The sequence below is a fragment of the Strongylocentrotus purpuratus genome, unplaced genomic scaffold (assembly GCF_000002235.5).
Source record: "Strongylocentrotus purpuratus isolate Spur 01 unplaced genomic scaffold, Spur_5.0 spur5_scaffold_15, whole genome shotgun sequence".
NCBI classification, from domain to species: domain Eukaryota; kingdom Metazoa; phylum Echinodermata; class Echinoidea; order Camarodonta; family Strongylocentrotidae; genus Strongylocentrotus; species Strongylocentrotus purpuratus.
Genome location: NW_022145600.1, coordinates 21,992,933 through 22,012,920, shown reverse-complemented (window position 1 = coordinate 22,012,920; position 19,988 = coordinate 21,992,933). Strand labels below are relative to the sequence as shown.

Below are 19,988 nucleotides of genomic sequence, written 5' to 3'. Positions count from 1 at the left end.
CCAGTTAAGGTATACCAGGGCAGTGTTTTACAAATTCGCCCACAACCCATTGAAATGTTTCTATTAAAATTAAGACATGTTTCAACAAGATGTTGTACTTATGACAGTTTTGTGAAACATGCCCTGGGGGTGTTTCACAAAGATCAACTTCATGATGATCTTTTTCCTTCAATAATAAACTATCCAAAAAATGTAAATTCTGTAGATTAGTGACCATGATTTGAACATCCCTTGAGAGACCAAGGCCAGTAAATGGTGAGAGAAAACAGTGGCATGAATGGGCTGCCATAGTTTAGTCTAACTTAAAGTCAATCTTAGTCTTTGTGAAACACCCCCTGGTTTGCTTAGTAGTTCCAGTCATATTCAAAAGCATCGAAAGTTATGAATCAACCACTCCTCATTAATCTTTAACCTTTAACCTCCCAGGTATCCGCCATGTCGTGCGGTCTCCTGCCCATCTGCCAGGAGGCTCTCATCCTGGGCGAGGTCTCATACTACGACTACAAGGGCATTATCATCGATGACGAACAGAAGGACAGCATCATCAGGGCGCTCGGTCCCAAGAAGAGGGTTCTCTTCTTACGTAACCACGGTGTCGTATGCTGCGGACAGACCATCGAGGAGGCCTACTTCCTCACGGTCAACGTCGTGGCAGCATGTAACACACAGGTCAGTATTAAGTAAACATGTTTGCTTACTTATTTGCCCTTTGCTCAGGAAAGTTTCCCCTTAATTTGCCAGTCTTTGATTCCATATCATGCTAAAAGTTCCTCCCTCATCTGACAATTTAAATTGAGCATTTGATACTACTTTTGAAGACTGTGTGAACCTGTATTTGAGCTCTCAGTTACCTTTAAAAAAAATGAAACACATCAATCCTTTTTTACTTTCATACTCATTTTCACCTATCCTGTACACATCTAAGGATACCGTAGGTGAAAAGCAATCACCAATGTAAAAAAAAAAACAGTGTTCATTTGACTTTAATAAACCGTGACTTAAAATTAGATGGATTCAAGCCGATTCGTTTACTTCCATAGGTATCTTATCTCTCCAAAAAAAAAAGAATTAAGAAATTGATTTCATTAAAATATTTGATTAAACTTGATGAAACTCTTTTCTATCCAGGTTCAAGCGATGACTGCAGGTATAGACCACCTGATCCAGGTATCATCGGAGATTGCAGAGAAGACCCGAGAGGTCGCATCCCAGGGCGGTGGAGGTGTACAGGGAGACGATCAGATCAAGAAATGGCGCTGGGGAGAGCTCGAGTTTGAGGCCATGATGAGACAACTGGATAACATGGTAAGATGGGAAAAGATGGTGGTACAACTTGTTGTGAATTAGATAAGATGGACGGTGCAGTCTTTCAACCTCGGAGAGCGGATATATCCCACTCACACTCACGAGACCAACACCAGATAGCGATGAACCATACAGGAATTCAGTTATCCTGAATGGCCAAGATTCTGTCAATTAGTTGTCGGTTTGGAGTTGATTTCCGGTTGGTTTGGTGGTGGTACTGGGATATAAGATCATGTTTATGATATTTACAACTATAACCTTATGACTATGGGTTTCCAAAATAGAACTTGGACGTGAAAAAGTTTTAGGATTAGCTATTCCAATGTGCAGGGTTGTACAGTTTAATAGGTATGTACTATGTAAAACTAGCTATATACGTGTACGTGAAGGTTCATCATATTGCATCAAGCTCTAAATGGCTGTGCATGACAAGTTCTAAAAGAGATATCAGCTGCCAAGAGACAGGAGAACATTAAGTCATATCTTTTTATACAGAGAGTTAACACCCGTTTGGCTCTGCACAGATGATTTTTTGTTTCCTTGTTGGGGGAACAATGGGAGAACAGACTTTAGACGAGTTGTATCTGTACTTGATGCAGATGGTCATATTTGAGATGTTGTTGGTATCAGGGATGCCAGTTTTCAGGCCCTTGCAAGTTTTTTTCATACCATAGTTTAGGCTTTTATGTGTACAAACTAGCTCATTCTAGGTGATTTTCAGGCCCTCTGATCAATTCTAACTGGTATCCCTGTGGTATTAAGTACTCAAGTAACCATCTCATACCCTCCCATCCACCCCCAGGGTCACAGAACCGGTTACATCTACCACGCCCCTCTGACCCGGTCTGAACCCAAGCCACGCAGCGACGTCGCCTACCCAGCCGTCTCCACTGGCGTCACCTACATCTACGACGACGACGTGGACGCCAGCAAGTACGAGTCGCCCCTCAAGATGCTCAACAGGAGAAAGGCAAACGAGAAGACCAAATGGATGAACACGCCCAACTCCTATTCCAAGGTGGAGGTGCCCGTGGAACAGAATGGAGAGGAGAGCCCCAAGACCAAGACAAAGGTAGGTACACTCTTCACCTGGGCCTTATTTCACAAAATTTGTCATCAGTGACAAATGACATTTTTTGTTATAAGCTACTGAAATCCTTGATTCTGATTGGTTATCAGCAGATTCGTCACTGATTTTTGTCATTTGTCATTGAAAAAAGGCTTTGTGAAACAGGTCCCTGGATATTGGTCCAAATTGAATTAATGTCATCCTGCAGCATCCCAGGGGCTAATTTTGGAGGATTAAAACAGTTTTCCAGGTTATCTTCAATGTTCATTTGAAAACTATGTATCAAATTGCCAATATGAATATTCATTTGGGAGTAGGAAAACCTTCCTTTACATATTTTTACTTGTATCTGATTGGTTGGATGGTAAAGAGGGAGGTAATTCTATTAGCAGAATGTTTGGGTCGGCTTTGTTTCTTAATTGTTAACGAGTTACGTCACAATAATAATGTCATAGCCCACAGAACGGACGTTAAGGAGTGTATGAGGAACGTACGTGGGGGTAATGATGATAATATCTGTAAAGCGCTTAGAGACAGTATAAATCCAAACTTGAATTGTTATTATTATTTCTCCTTTGCTCTTGTTTATATCAGTGGGTGAGTGAAGTAGACAAGACAGCAGGACACTCCACTAAGCACCAGGATCCTCAACAGTTTGCCAAGCAGAGCGACAACCCTAGAGAATTCAAGACAAACGCCAAGAAGGTAAATCAGCAATATCATGAAAAACAAACCAGTGAAAATCATAGAGTACCAAAGTGCTATAGAGTGGTGAAGTGTGACGTCATTAAAAATCTATTTTTGGAATTTCTCAATCTTTTCTTCATTTTTCGAAAGACCACCAAAATAATGTCCAAATGTCGAAAACCAATTGAATAGGTTAAGCAGAGATGCCAACTAGTACGGATTTCCCGTAATTTCTACGGGAAATCGGCCGATTACGGGCGGTACGATTTTCATACCATAAATTCCGGATTTTGCTGATTTTGCCGATTTTCAAAATTAGCACTTTAAGGTTTAGCACGTTTAAGGTTTAGCACGTACTTTTGACTATTGCAGCGCAGCCATCCTTGAATCCATGCATAGAAATCCCACAGGGCTTCCGATTGGACAATTTGTTATCTAGCACACCCCTTTCAGTGCATACATGTGCATACAACATGTGCTTCGCGAGCGGGGGCCGGGTGAAATACCTCTCTTGGCCGCGCCGCTACCGCCCGCCCATGCCCAGCGCCAGGCCTCGCTACGCTAGCGCCGTGTACACTGTCGGATTTCTCACAGGCTGTCACAGCGTTCGTCGATTTTCGTCGACAATCTGAACTCATGTTGGTTGGATTTAGATATCAATCATCATGTCTTCCACAACTAAGAAGCGTGGCAAGAAGTTACAGACTTTTAAAGAAGAATACAGTAAGAAATGGAAATGCATCGTGTAACACCAACTAATGAACAGGTAGACTATGTTACTTTTATTTAACTTGTTGTGCTATCGCGCTTGCCTGCGGGAGCTGCGCTTGCCAGCGTGCAGAAAAATTTGCGTCGCGCAGAAAATTACGGATTTTGTCTCCACATTACGGATTTTTAGCCTTATGATTACGGATTTGTGCTCTGAAAGGTTGGCATCCCTGGTTAAGTATTGGCTGAGATGTGACCATCTGAATAAAAGATTGCCTATGGGAACTCAGTGTTATATTGCTCTGGTTCATAACATTGTAACCTTGGGGCCTACATGTATGTCCATCATACTCGTGTTAGGGTCAAGCCCTGGTTTCACTTGGGCTAGTAAACAATTCCCTCTGCCTAAATATCTCAACATGAGGGTTTCACATTGTAACCTTGGGGCTTATGTCCACCAGACTCATGTTAGGGTCAAGCCCTTGTTTCAGTTGGGCTAGTAATAGTTCCCTCCATCTAAATATCTAAACTTGGAGGTTTTGCATTGTAACCTTTGGGCCCATGTCTATCAGACTCATGTTAGGGTCAAGCTCTGGTTTCAGTGGGTTAGTAATAGTCCTCTCTTGTGAATTCTTCACCCCCTCTGCCCGAGAGTGACAACTTGTCCATACTTGTTTTTTCCCTGTCTCAGGTGACAGCTGAACAATTCACGGACAACAAGAACCCAGGCCCCACATCACAGGTCCTAGCTGGTATCGATGATGGACGCAAAGTACAGGTAAACATAGAATACTCATGCACAGGATAGGAAAAGTTAACATGGTACCCCCTCTAAGGGATTAGCAGTGGTGTACTTCTCAACCGAAATAGCATTTTTACACATCGGTATGAACATTCTATGAAGAATTTAGTGACTGTTACACTGGTAGCTCACTTTAGCCATAGTATGAAGACCATAAAAAAGCTGAGAATACTGGATGCAATAAATCTTGTTAAAAACATGCAGACTTCATTTTTAATATTTATATGGTGAGTATTGTAATTTACTAATGTCCAATGAAATGAATGTCCAAAGAAAATAATTTCCACTTAAATTTCAGAAATTATATTAACTAGTGTGCACTGCATGATATTGAAGTTTAATGTAAAAATTAATACAGTGAATATTTTTCGCATAATTTTTACACCAGCATGTGATATTTTATATTCTTCAACATGATTTGATTTGCAACTGATAGTGATGATAATTTGCCTCACATTTTCATCTTAATTTGCGAATGATTTAAGTATGATTTTATTCATCATCATCATTTTATTGATTTAAGAATGGTTGTATCTAATTTCGCACGGTAATTTACATTGTGAAGAATGTGACTAACTGACAGTATTCATTACAGACAAAACAGGAATAATTCATTATGTCATTTATATGTCGTCGAGTTCAGAATAATGAAATATCATGTAATCAAATATTGTTAATGATATACCTTGCTTGAGTGGATAATAGCGTCCTTTATACCCAAAATTAAAAAAGTAGCTGTAACCTCATAATAAAAATGAAGATGTTATCTGAAATGCTCATCAAACATGATTATATGCAGTATTATTTAGTTAAAAACAGTACTTACAATTAACATCAAACCATTTTTGACGACAAGAGAGTATATTTTATCAAACCAGATATTCCTGATTTTGAGAAGGAAAGATATTATCTTATGAAAATAACACAGTTTTGGTAAGGTGCAAAGATATTCTAAAACAACCGAAGAGCAAAGATAGCTGTTCATTGGCATCTGATGCCTGTCTAGTATTAAAGCTTAATATAGATAGTAAGGACGCGTTTTCCATTCAGTGTTTGTCACCAATTTCGGTAGCATTTGTTTTTCTAGATGTACACATATTTGTGGATGAAATCAACAACAAAAAAATTGCACCAAAAATGCAAAATATAAAGTAGGGGAAAGTCTTGATAAATGATATCATTGGAAGATGGAAATTGCTTAAATGTTTAATGTTTAGAGAACAATTCATGAATTTCACCAAAGTGATACATGTAGTAGTTGTATTGTTACAGTGTAGGGCACTTTCTTGAACTTCATATCAATTTATCAAACTGTTTTATCTGTAATAGCATTTTATGTAGATTTCACACCGGTTGTCATGACTAAAAAATACCTCATGTTTTAGAACGATTAAATTTAACAAAGGCTGCACAGTATCACCAGGGACTTCCTCATATACGCTTCTAATACAAATACCATACCTCAACTTAACAAATTCATTTATCCTAGAATTGATATTCGCTGTGCTGTAAATGCAGTAGTTTGATGCTGCAAAACATACTACCGTACCATTTTAACCATCATCGACATCCATCTAATTACATGGAGGGAAGAGTAATAGACCGGCAGTAGATCAAGCAGTTTGATAAATTGGTAGGAGTGGTAGCTTGGTATTATGTCGGCGCCATGTCGGTGAAGTGAGTCTTGTTCTCACGTTCATGCATGGCATCTTAACTCGTTTGTTTTCCACTTCCTCCTCGTTGTTCATTCACTCCATCACTCTCCTCCTCCTCTTTGTCTTAATCAATCGTCATGACAACCATCATCATCATCATCTATTAGATCGTGGCAAACGACGCCCAGTTGTCTAATTCCCAAGAGAAGTTGATCCGCGAAACACAGGTACAACTCCTTCGACCTACCACCAACACCACCACCACCATCATCAACATGATCATCTTAGTTTTCATTTGATGATGTTTTTAGAATTTGTACTTACCCCCATCTGCATTTTTTGTGCTTGCTCCATCATGTATACCATAACCTTTTGTCGTTTGTTCTTTGCACTCAGGTGATCTGTTTTTGTATTAACATTATTGTGGTGGTGCTTGAATAATACTCCATTTTTACACCTTTCTTGTATTTTGCTCTGATATACACTAACACCCAACATAAATGGATCTTTTTGACTTAATTCAATTGTGCCTCGGTAGAATGGCCTTTTCTTTTAGTATACTCTTCTCAAAGACACCTTTCTTATTCTGACTCGGCACGATATTGTTGTAAATATAGACTAAATGATTTGAAGGTGAAAGAATAGCAACGTGTCGTCATAATAAAAAGTAAAAAGAAGGTGCAAATTAAGTGTCAGATGATGAATTGCTTGAAAGACAGTGATGTAAGCTCATGGAAAAAGAAAAGAAGAAAAGATATTCATATTCAAGTATATTTGTAAAGCACTTAGAGACATTTGTATTAAGCGCTATATAAAAATTAAATATGGTTATGATCATGTTAAATGTATCTTTCAGCTTTGGTCATGGGTTCAATCTGTGAAAAGTAAATAAAAGTTATAATATTAATAATGATAATGAAATTATAAAATAAAAAGAAAGGAAGAAAGAAAAATCCAGTGTTTGAACTCTCACCCATCCCCATTACACTGGCGTGTCAGAAACACAAATGGCAATTAAATTATTAGACAAGGTCATTAAAAGAGAGAGAGAGAAAAAAAATGTCCTTCATTCAAAAATAGGGGTAAATATCTATAATACTTGACCATGTAAGGGTATTTTTTACCAAAAATTCATGAATTTTAGACAAGGGTGTATGTTTATTTGTGTGTCTGTACGTGTGTGTGTGTGAAATGGCATTGGTTATTTTGTAGGTTCATACCCAGAATGCATCTGTCCTGGCTTCATCCTTATAGGCAAATGCCGTTGTTTTAAGGGGTTGTGATTCTAAAAGTAAGGCGCAGTGAGAAGGGTACTTGTTTAACTCCCCTACATGCTGTGTTAAGGCCAAGAAGGTGAAAAGGCAAGTTGTTGAAAATTGCCAATGCTGCCTTGTAAGAGAAGAAGGCACTGTGGTAGAACTCGCCTTCCCACTTCCTCATCTTAAGCAGACTCTTGTGTAGACTGTATTTATTATATGCACATTCATTTGCCAATGATACATAAAAAACATAAATGAGAACAGAAGAGGATGAAATTGGCTTATATATATTTTCCAAACATACTGAATTAAATTGTGCATAATTAAAATGCATCAGAAAGACTTAAATAGTACCTTATATCAGATTGAGATACTTGTGGAATGTTTTCTGAAGTTGTTTACGATGTTTACATAGAGTCCTGCGTATGTAATGGACCCATGAACCTGTAATCTCTGTCTTGCTGTCAAAAACCTTGGCCTCGAAGCATAAAATATCCATTTGAATAACGGTATAAGCCAAGCCCACTCCTAGGTATGTGACCTAATTGCGAACGGAGAGTATTTTCTCTGGATCATGAAATCAAAATCATTCGCAAAAGGCCTGTCCTCATCAGCTCGAGATTGCCAAATATCCCGCTATTTGAACTATCCTGATCACAAATTATCCAATTAATTTGCGTCTTCATCAGCCCGAAGTTGCAACTAGCGGGATATTTGGTTGAGATAGTCATCCCAAGATATCTTCGGTCAATTTGCAAAATATCCTGGTATTTGTCTGATGCGTTTTCACTAGCCCGAAGACTTGCACTATGTGTGAACGCTGAGCAAAATATCTCGAGCTTCTTTCAAGTTTCAAGGTCAAATCACGAGCTGATGAAGACGCGATTTGTAACTTCGGGATTATTTCCCAAATCAGAAATAGCGGGTTATTGGGCAATCTCGAGATGATGAAAACAGGCCTAGTGTTTACGCTAATGGCCCGGCTAACGACCCCATCCATGTAAAGTCGTGTTATAGTATATTTACACAAGATGGCTGTGAAGGCAGGTGTTATGAATGGTTTGAGAAAGAATCCATAGTAAACCATTTTATTCTTAGAATTAATGATATGCATCTTACAGCATGAATAACCATTGAACGAGCATGAAGTACCAGTAGACTAATTAGTCTGATTGACTAGATTAACCCATTGTACATTGCATGAAAGCAGCAGAAAGTAGAACATTCCCACCTGCAGAACTGCATTAACTGTAAAGTAGTTTTCTTGTTGGCTGTAAGCGAATAACATGAGCTGTTTTTAGAATGACTACTAACTAACCATATACATATGGTACATGCTTTTAAATAAAGATTGAGTCTGAAAAATAATATATTATTGTGTAATATGTTGCATAGGTAGGTGGATTAGGGCTGTTCGTCCCTCATTTTGCAATATTCTCGCTTTACCACATTGTATCTATGATATTTACTCATGTCACATCTTCAACTTTAACACTTGCTCTGAGACTTAATATTAATATACTTGTAGTTTTCTTACTTTTCATGGTGAGCAGGCAACCTAACACATGCTAATTATTCATAAAGTAACCCTGTCAAAAATGATAATCCCTTATCACTCAAATCACTAATAACTTTCCATGTATTTAACCTTACATTACAGTACATGTATGTTGACAAAATTACTGCAATTAAAATTTTAGCCACATTTTAGTTCATTGAGGATGTAAAAATTACAATAAATTACAATAAGTTTTGAGGTAGTATGACACAGAGCCTGCAAGTATATAAAAAGGAAAATAAATTATTCTCAAAATGTCAATAGTTCTTATAACCTCTTTTCCCATGTTTGCAAGATAAAACCTCACATTTATGAAAATAGAGTTTGCAATTTTATTTAATTGCATGTGAAACCACAAAATCACCTTGAGCATTTGATTTCGAGTGGATTTGGCGGCTTAATAATCTCATATATCAATATTATTATTATAATTCTAACAAAGAGATATTAAATTCTAACTATTATCCATATTTGCATTCAAACAGTAATTCCTGCTATAATTGAAAGTATATGCAGTATATGCTTGGCTGCTTAACGTAGTCATTTGTGCATACATGCACATGAACTGTATGCATAATGTAAACAGCCAAGAACAAACTAACTAGCTGTATTTGTTTCCAGATGTAGTGAGTGCTTTGGAGGTTTTGCATCAGCTCCGACTAATGTTTCCTCTGTGTGTGTGTGTGTGTGTGTGTGTGTTTGATAACATCCAGCTTATTTGCCTGTTTGCTTGTTTGCATGCCCATTCCATTTTCAATTCAATGATTTCTAATAACATGTAAATCTCTCTTAATTAGATTTTTAAAAATAAGTACCATTATGATTAATGTATATGATAGACTTGTCAGAGTGAGTATTGCAATTGAAAGTTTAAGTGTTAACCTCTAGTACAACAATTGAATTGTTACCCCCAAAAAGCTAGGAATTTTGGACATTATTTCAGTGAACAGCACCCCAAAATAGAAAAATGGAAAATAGTAGATTTCAGAAGATAGGAAAGACGAAACTAATAGGAAAGTTCAGAAGATAATTATATCCCTAAATCATCAAATCACTGAAGAATTGCAGTATATTTAGGGGACCCCTTCATGATTTTGCATTACAATAGTTTTACAGGTCCCAGAACCGGCCATCATACTTCTCATATAAATGTAGATTACAGTTTTTGTTTAAACCCCAAGGGCCAAAATATTCAGCTAAATCTGTATTGGGTAAATAAATGATTGCCTTCAGCTGTTTGTCCATTTAAGTGAGGAAATGTTTAGATCGGTCCGTCAGTATCAATTTACTGAATTATTAATTTCTGTTTTTCTATCCTAAAAGGGCCACAATGTTTTGCTTGGTCAGCATTAGATCAATGGACAATAAAATCATTTGTTTCTGCTTTTTTTTGTTTTACCCCAAAAGGGCCAGAACATACAGCCTGGTCAGTTCTCCGTGGGGTCAAAGGGTATCGTCCAGCGTGACCACCAGAACGACGCCCTCGTTTACACCGTGTACTCGCCGAACCCGTTCTGCAGCATGACAGAAAAGGATATCCTGGAGTACAAGAGAGAAATCGCTGAGAAAACTGGACAAGGTAAAAAAAATCTGCGAGAATAATTTTTTATTTTCTATTTAAAATATATATATATATATATATATGTTTTTTAATTTTTTTTTTTGAATATCGCCCTTTTTTGAGCTTGCACTTTGGAAGTGCCCTAATTTGACAAATTATTATGACAGCCTGTCTAACACCCTTTCCCATTTGTTTTGTTGCTAGATGTACAAGAGATTGAGCTGATCTTCCAGGCCCCAGAGGAAGAGGACAACAAGCTGGTAGACGCCCAGGGTGAAGGCAAGACCATCACAACTACCAAGATCTCTACTACAGTCACAATGGCAGGAGGTGAGTGCATGGCAGAAAGGCGTTCTGCTCTGCGGTCCCACTTCAACCTATGGGGACATTTCTCTCGTCCTGTTCCCCATTAGGGTGGCCCAACACCTGCTCCAGGGATAATTGTACTGGGCTTTATATCGTCAATGTTTGTTTTTTCATAACTCAAGAATGAAAGGTGGACTGGTTGGATTAGGGCCTTTGTTGAACATTCTCCAGAAACAGGAGAAATCAATTTTTCACTTAATCAATTAAAAAAATTGGTAAGGGTATGAATAATTTAGTTCTTAACTGTTTGTGACCAGTCTCTTTCACATCATAAAACACCCATACCTCCCATACCTCCCATACCTTGCTAAGTATAAAATAAATGAAATGATATTAATATAGTGGACTGGTTGGATTAGGGCCTTTGTTGAATACTTTTAGATATAAGCTTTATTATGTCACATTCTCAAGAAACATGAATCATCGACGTACATATTTTCTTAGTAACATATTTTATCATGTGCTTGTGGTATATTTTCAGAGGGTGACACTGCCACAGTTCACAAGACAAGAGTGACAGAGAAAACAACCATCAACGGAAGGGACGAAAACGAGGACGATGAAAGGGAGCCCTCACCTGGTGTTGACAGCACAGGATCATCACCGACGAAGGACCCTATGTCGCCCTCTAAGAAGTCGAAAAAGAAATTCCGCACGCCATCGTTCTTGAAAAAGAAAGAGAAGAAGGAGAAGAAGGGAGAATAGCGCCCTTTCTCTCGCACTTTGAGTCATGCAATGCGAAAGTGATAATTGCCGTGTTCTAGAAAAAATTTTCATCATCCAATGCAAAGATATCTGTAGGGATAATTTGTAAGTAAACCAGGTATGTGGCGGCATGTATGTTAGAACTCGGACATACCATGGAATATATGTAAATTGATGAGTTGGTTATGGAAAGAATCAAGATACGCGATGTGTATGATATCTATAAAGTGTATGCAACGACTCAAAATGACAAAGCTCTTAAGTCTCTCGGAGGCATCAGAAGGGCAGTGTTCAACGCTGTGTACCTAATATTAAAAAAAGGTAGTTGATAGAGTTCGATCCTTTGCATTTTCTTAGCCACTCTAGTGTAAATGAATATAAGATGAGGTGATATAACGGATGTAAGGAATGCTCAAGTCTCGTTTCTCAATCAAAAAGTACTGATCTCTTTGTTATAATTGTGTGATGATTGGTTTTTTAATCAGGCTCTTCATAAACCTGTAGTTATTGTACATCATGCCTGGTCTTGTTTGGAAATATTTCATGTTCTTATTCGTAGAGGAGGATTTCTTATTGCCTTGACTGTTCTTTTCCAACAAGTGAAATGCCTCTAGGCGATTTCTGGTGTAATCCATGGAAAATAAGCTGGAACGGCACATTTTATCTCCAAATTGAAATTTGTACGATCTATTTCATGCTGCATCGAATCAAAGCGTTCAGTAATAAGCTCCGCATTCTTGCTGTCATCCAATGACGACTCTTAGAAACGGCGTACGATCAGATGTTCTGAAATAAATACATTCGTACCCAATTTCTTATATTCCATGGATTTTCTCTAGCTTGAAATCGCCTAGAGGTACGTTATTTTCATTAGATGAGCATTTTCATTGATATAATCATGTTTATTGCCAAAAGTACTTGTAAGTAGGTTTTTTTTTTCCTTTGCTATATATACTGATTATAATGCTAAATGACTTATTCTTATGTAGTATATGAAATATGTGTATTGTGTATAAAAGTAAAATGAAAAAGGTAGCATGCATGATAGCATTTTAGTGGTTTAGAGCTATTCGTAATCATCAATTTTCCATCAAATCACCCATAATTAAACAAACAAAAAAAGAAAATTGTAGCATGCTAGCCGAACAGTCGTGTAAAATAATGCACTGTGCCCTGTCAACAGTGAGCATATAATTGTTGCGAAAGCGCTGTGTATAAAATTGTATAATCGATGATGCCATTGCGATTGTTATTTAAAAGCAAACATGGAGTCTTTTAGTAAAGTGGTTCCCTTAGAACGACAGGGACCTGGGGACAAGTTTGTTGTGTCAAAATTCTTCTTCTGTCGTTCCGGTGATTCCTACGATTCAAGTAAACGGTGTATTCATGTGTATTCATGTGTATTCAAACCTGTGGGTGGACATGACGTTCTTTACTGCGTGGTAAAACTGAAGATTCATTTTTTTTTATATTTGCTGAAATGTTGAAGTGTAGTTATATGTAGTGTATAATATAGAGAGAGTGGACAAAAAATGTGATTTCACACAATCAGTGAAATGTTTAACCTTTTAAATAATGGCTATTAAAAAAATCATTCCCTTTTTGATGATGGGACTGACACGATATTACAACATTTGATGTCTTACGTGTGTAAAGGTTGTGATAGGGGGAGACAGCGTTCATCCAATTTGAGTTACCCCGGACTGAGGTTGTTATGTAAATTATGAAAGCAGGACATGAATTTGAAGGCATGGGACTGGTATATCCAAAAATGGATAAGGTTTGTGTGTGGTGTGCAATAGGCCCAGTCAGAAAGCAGAAAAATTGATTGTACAAAACGAGTCTACTCACAAGATTTCTTTTTTGGGAGCTTGCTGTGGAAGTTGGTGGAGGTTAAATGCCATTTTGTCGATTGTACCTGTACATGCGTTACTGTGCAACGGTTCTCTGTAAATATGAGCTGTGTTTAAGAACAATGAGGAAAATAATTTTTACAAAGGTTTTTGGAGGACTTTTTTTGTGACATCATTCTGTTTTTTTTTTTTCTGTCTGGATTGTCTTTCGTTTGCCCGACGATGGTTTTCGTTCTTTGCAAATCTTCCCGCTCCATCATCCTGTGGTTATAATTCATGCAAAGCGTAGAGCTGATTGAATAGGGAGGTAGATCTATCTATTAGAGCATGGACAGTTCAGACAACGGTTGAGCAAGGTATAGAGAGGGAGATCAAGTTCTTGATATGTATACGGTTATTGGCAAGATACACAAGGTGCCCTGTTTCGTAAAACTGACAGCAATAATGAGTCAGAAAAAATGGGAAAAAAGCTCTAGAAATGATTGAATTTGATCAACTCTGAGCAGATCTGTTGCCCAATTCTAGTGGTTGTTAGCAAGTTTTATGAAACCAGGCCCAGGTTTACTTACGATCTTAACCGTGTGATCTTGTGTAACAGACATATACATTGTGATATGGCAGGCTAAGTTAGGGCAAGTGCGTAGGCTGGGTTGCATGTGTGCCTTGGTAGTACTAGCTGTACATCTGGATAAAGTCGCACTAAACCTGCCTTGTGAGATGGCAAAAGGGGGATGTACAAGTCGGCAGATTTGTGAGCTCGCTGTACGTTGTATAGTACTTGTAAATTATCTGATAGGAGTAAATACATCAATGTACAGAGTTGAATGCTAACTTGTTTTTTACCATAATTATACCTCGGTAACGCCATCATACCAACTTCAAAACCAACCAATCCTTGACCATTTATTGTCATGTAAATTCTTGTTCGGTGAGTTGTCGGTCTGGCGTTAGTCTTTGTGGTGTGACTGAGGTTTTAATTGATGCATGGCAAAGCGGATGGATGATAATAGAAGGTTTAGTGCGACTTTTAAGAGCAAGCACAGTCGAAGTAGAGAGAAAGAGCGAGGTCTAACTAAAAGAGTGTCGATCATGTGATCATCACATGGTCTACGTGCCTATATCACATGCACAGCATGTTGTCGTCATGTGGTGTCCATGCAACCAAGATACCAGATGAGAAGAAAAAAAGAGAGGCAAAAATTAACTTCCACGTTTTAATCTTATCTGTGCAGGATGATTGAACAGTTTGGGGGCATTAAGAAGATTTAAAAAAGATGAAAATTATATTTTTTATTTCTCAGACTATGGATGTGAAAGACGTGTAAAGAAGCCTTGCTTTATTGAAATGTTATTGATTTAAATTCGTCGAGGATCCAATTCTGAAGATTTGTAGTGTTAGACGTAGACTGTAGAAAACGAGACGCATTTAGACAGTAGCATGCATAAACTGCCAGCCGTTAAGAGTTGAAAAGATTGTTGGGATGGAGCGCTATGATATTCTTGTATTTAAAACTAAGGAAGAGAAATTGGCAAAACGGGAAAATGATTGTTTGGTTCTCTTTGTCGGTTACTGTGATTTGTATTCAAATAGGAATTATATGCATTGTTGATGTTGCTAAGATAATTCAGTGTACTGTAATTATTACGTATTCAGTGGATTTGGATTTTAAACAATTACTATTCATATTTAAATGACTACCGTGTTCTAAAAAATCTACTTATAGGATCGTATCAAATTTAAATCAACTTTATAGTACTTGTGTATTTTTCTGTTCTCCTACGGTGCGTTGACTATTCATGTATTCCTATTACCTTTTTTGGATGATAAAGTAATCTCTCCTTACCCTATGATTTTAAAGTAGAGGCTTTTTTCGTATATGTACACACAATTAGCTTAATAGTTTAGTATATGTATTTGGTCAGAAATCTTTCTTTAGGCAATATTCAATGAAATATAAGTAGCTGCATTTATCTGTATATTATCACACTATGAAACACACAGCAACGTTGCAACCCATTTCCATTTTGAAACATAGATAGATAGTTTACATGTATGCAGTAGACGTGGAGAAGGGGGAAAATTTTCGGTCTGCATTTTTTTATACCTGTTTTAAATTGATCATTTTGAGGAGACGCATCCAAGTCATTTCTCAAAATAAATCTGCTACGTTTTTTTATGATCTTCAAAGCACATTTGTGGTCATGTTATGTACTTCTCTTTTACCTTGTACAAACATTGATTTGATAATTTTACATTCATCGATGTAGTGATTTACAAAATGAGAATAAGATATTGGACAATTATGTATCCATGTTATCGTCAGTGTTGCCAATGTAGGGTACAAGATAGATAACTGCTGTATATTTAAATCAATCTCATTCTTTCGTTTCTTGTAATGAGGCCAATTTCTTTTTTAATTTTTACTTTTGCTTCCTCTTAGAGTCATATTTTGTAAACTATTTCGTAGAATGAATTCATTTACGGCATTAAAATGCCCATATGTTAAACAACGTGGACAGTACTAGGTACTAAGTCACTGTTTATTATTTTGTTTTTGTATCGTTGCGTCGATTCATCGTTGAAGCCTTAGGAAACCATTTTTCTTTACTCTTTTCTCTTTTTGCTCGGCTTTTCAAGGTTTCTACTCCAATCATGATATATCGCTTTAGTCTTGGACTAAGTCCGATTGGAATTGAACTGTTATGTATCATTACAGCAGAATGCCATAATTTCATTTATGCAAATGGACAATTAGAATAACACTGCAATGTTCTAGAGGAGAACTATTCTAGATATGCTGGCTATGGAATCCTATTTTCTACTTTTCATTGATCATACATTTGGTTCGAGGATGAATAAGATATTTCTAATCATTTTGTAGTCGTATGTTTGTCTGGTAATGCTTCTTTTTGCCAATAACAAACCAAATACAAGATGGAGGTGCGTTTAGCTGCAATGGCTTTGGGGATTTCTTTATAGTTTGTATTATTTAACCAAGTTACTTCAGGCTTTAGAAATAGGATGAAGACATGTATGTCTGTATACTGCGATGTGTACATGTATGTATGTAAGTGTCTCTCACAAGTATGTACATGATCATCCATTTTTTTGAAAATGAAAGACCTTGTATCAAAACATGCGTCAGACGGCATGATGAAGAGGACATGTATATACGTAGGGATGACTGAAAGTAGGCGTTGATTAGACATCCAGAAGTAGAAGTTAACATTTTCAAGCCAAAAACGGTTATCAGAACATTCGGGGTTAATTTTATTTACATTCTTCATAATTTTCATGTATTTCCTGCTGCTTCTAACTAAGGTGCCCATGTGTTGTTAAGTCACTTCATCAACTAATTATTAAATATCTGCACTAGATTATTTCAAGCCAGAAATTCGACCTCAAGTGATCACACGTTGACAATTGCCTCCCATTGTACATTATTTAACAAGACCAATATGTAAGTTTTCCCTGTTTCTGGGACTAATCCGAAAAATACAAGTATTGATATCTCATTCAAGATGTTTAAAGATCAGTATAGAAAAGAAATCACACCACTGCACAAATGGTCTCCCATCAGTTTTCCTTTTACAAAACATGGATTGAAATTTCAGAAGACAAACGAAAGAAAAAAGATTTGATTGTGCCAGTGCTTGTCTTTGAAGGTATTGCATTCCAGTGTAACTTACCAGTGTTTTTTGATGTTTTGAATACTAATTTAAATACAATTCCTCTCTGTTAAATACAGTTGCACTGATAAAGAACTCCTTATGGTTATGAAATATAGTTCCATTTAATTTCACCTTTCTAGCCTCTACTTTAGTGAGTGCGTGTCCTTCTTCGTGCATCTCTCACACACTATTTTCCCTCTGGAATTGCCATATAGTGAGTTATAAGTAGTAGTCTGTGAAAAAGGGGGATTCCCCTCTTGCTTATATAGTTGCAATATTGTGTCTTCGTGTGATGATGGAAAATAAAAAAAAAATAATAAAAAAACAATTTCGTTCCTGAAATGCCTCATTGAATTTCTTTTTTTATCTTTGTTTGTGTGATTTTGATGGAGTGCGGGTTTCAGTGAAGGTCATTTACAATTTAACAATGTTAAATCTGAGATGCACGGCCCTACAGGTTATTAGTGTCTGTGATATGGTGTAATATTGAAGCCCTAAGCGCTTCAAAATGATCAAGTGCCTCAAAAAAGTAAAAAATCTTTGGGTGACAAGTTTTACCATACTTGTTTTTCTTAATAGACTGTAGTGTTATGAAAACAGTTAGGCAAACACAAAATTTGGTTTTGATCATGGGGTTCCTGACTGACCTAAAGGTTTATAATTAATATTGCAGCATGAGCTAAATCCAGGATTTTGTTTCAGAATCTGAGACAAAGTTACCAAATCCCTTTAAGATTTTGTAGGTGTACATTTGTGCCATGAAATTTATTGCAATATAGACAATTTGACATATGGGATTGATTCAGTAAAACAATAAGAAATTCATCGGGCATATATTTTAAGTCATCTATCTTGGTCTCTTAATTGAATCCCTACTCTCTATCACACACACTCTGCACATTATACTTCTACAAAGTCACTAAAAGAAGGGAAGCTGCACAATACAGATTTGTAATAAATACATATATATTATGTTTAACGCAACATATAAACAACATGGGTAGATATATGACAGAAAACATAGGCTTAATTTTACTGGCACATACTGCAGTATTACAATCAATAGAATCAAATCATGTTCAGATTTCATGTCCACCTCAAGATGATAGGTCATACTGTTATCCTAATATTGCAAAATAAAAACAAACAGCGTCCTCCCTAAATAACAATCAATTTCAATTCAAACAGTATTTAATAAGTTCTGAAGGGAAAATGGGACAGATCGTCAGAAAAAACAATTACCGGTATTATTACTGGTGATGATGATTACGCATTATGTAAAAAAGAAATGACAAAAAATTCAATGTGCAGGGTTCAACACTTCGCTGCCTGTGACTGGCATAAATAAGGCTAATAGAACTTTCAAATTTATGAGAATATCTTTCTCCAGGGAACTGGCAACAAGGTATTCCATTAACCTGTTATAAATGAATGAACTACAATACTTGGAAACTAGTCTGCATACATTACGTGTTGCTATGTCGGGCAATCCTTTGACAAGGTTATATATTGTCAAGAACCTTTTTTTAAAGAGATTGCATAATATTTGAATATGTTAGTACACCACTCCATTTCGCAAAAACAGGGTTCATTCTATGAATTCATACTGGATAAGCTATAAGTAGGGGGACGTATAAAGGACATTTTGTACTTCGCTTGAGGCAAACAAAGGGGGTCCCAATCACAAAAGTCCACAAATAGGGTGTCATCTTCGACTCTGCTAATGGTCATAAGACAAGAATCATATCCCATGATACTGCCAAATTGAATTTGGCCGTTAGTTCCAAACCCCACTGGAATATATCTTCAGAATGTGAGGATATCATTTCCTTAGATGCCATCAGGTAATAAATTTCCAAACAATTCATTTATACTCATTTAATCTGTTGAATAGCTTCAGAAAAAACAGCCTTTTGAATAAATCAGTAGTAGTAAAGTCTTGTGCTAAAATATTCTACCCCTACTCACTAGTACTGTTTTTCACTTTTTTCTACGCACAGCCGCAAACAGTATATAGCTAAGCTATATCTACACATTGGAACATTTGTTATTTTAAATACCAAAGCAATAGAATGTCCTTTAATTTCATTTTTCATTCATAACACAATATACATGTAGTGAAACGTGATTCGTGAATGAAAAAGACCAACATGTACATACATCAACAGCATGTTGTAAGCAGTGGAATTGTTTTTTAGTCCATAAGATATTGCATGAATACAAATTTGATGGGATGAATGATTAATAAATGTACAAATATCGGTCAATAACCACTGATTTTACTCCATAATTCTTGTTCGTGTCAGTTTGCACCCGACGTGACTGAGTCTCGACCACGTGCTGGTCAGTCTGGAAGTAAATTTCTACACGACAGAGACAATGGCTTTGACTTGGACTATACAGAGTAACGCCAGGGAGATTTTGAGACCAAAGAGATTACGCAGAAAGGCAAAATTGCCCAGATTGCAGCAAAGTTTGCAGTGCCTTAGGCGACCACTTCATGGAGAGATTTCTAATGCAATCAGCTACATGACGGGGCAGAAAATAGAGGAAAAATCCTTAGATGAAGCAGCTGAAAAGTATCCCTGCCCCACAAAAAACAGCGAATCACTAGATGTACCCAAAGTAAACACCACCATTTGGGAACGCATGTCTACATCCTTCAGAACAAGGGATTTTAAGTTGCAATATGAGCAAAAGTGGCTCACTAAGGGAATTTGTGCGTTCGAAAATACACTAGATCCAGCCATGATGATGGATCGACAGCAGAATGCTTCGACACAGCTTT

General features: G+C 36.9%; 1 protein-coding gene across 6 annotated transcripts in view; it reads left to right on the top strand.

Moving 5' to 3' along the window:
* LOC575014 (gamma-adducin) overlaps positions 1 to 17,542 on the top strand; it is a 102,934-nt gene extending 85,392 nt beyond the window's left edge. For 5 of the 6 annotated variants that reach the window (XM_030985824.1, XM_030985823.1, XM_030985826.1 and 2 more), the window contains 9 exons: positions 427 to 669; positions 1,129 to 1,305; positions 2,108 to 2,377; positions 2,969 to 3,079; positions 4,461 to 4,547; positions 6,394 to 6,453; positions 10,451 to 10,622; positions 10,809 to 10,934; positions 11,452 to 17,542. In XM_030985824.1, the coding sequence (XP_030841684.1) occupies positions 427 to 669; positions 1,129 to 1,305; positions 2,108 to 2,377; positions 2,969 to 3,079; positions 4,461 to 4,547; positions 6,394 to 6,453; positions 10,451 to 10,622; positions 10,809 to 10,934; positions 11,452 to 11,675 (1,470 nt within the window). In that variant the 3' untranslated portion in view covers positions 11,676 to 17,542. The remainder of the gene's footprint in view (positions 1 to 426; positions 670 to 1,128; positions 1,306 to 2,107; positions 2,378 to 2,968; positions 3,080 to 4,460; positions 4,548 to 6,393; positions 6,454 to 10,450; positions 10,623 to 10,808; positions 10,935 to 11,451) is intronic. The other variant, XM_030985827.1, reaches the window with a different exon arrangement.
* The last annotated feature ends 2,446 nt before the right edge of the window (positions 17,543 to 19,988 follow it).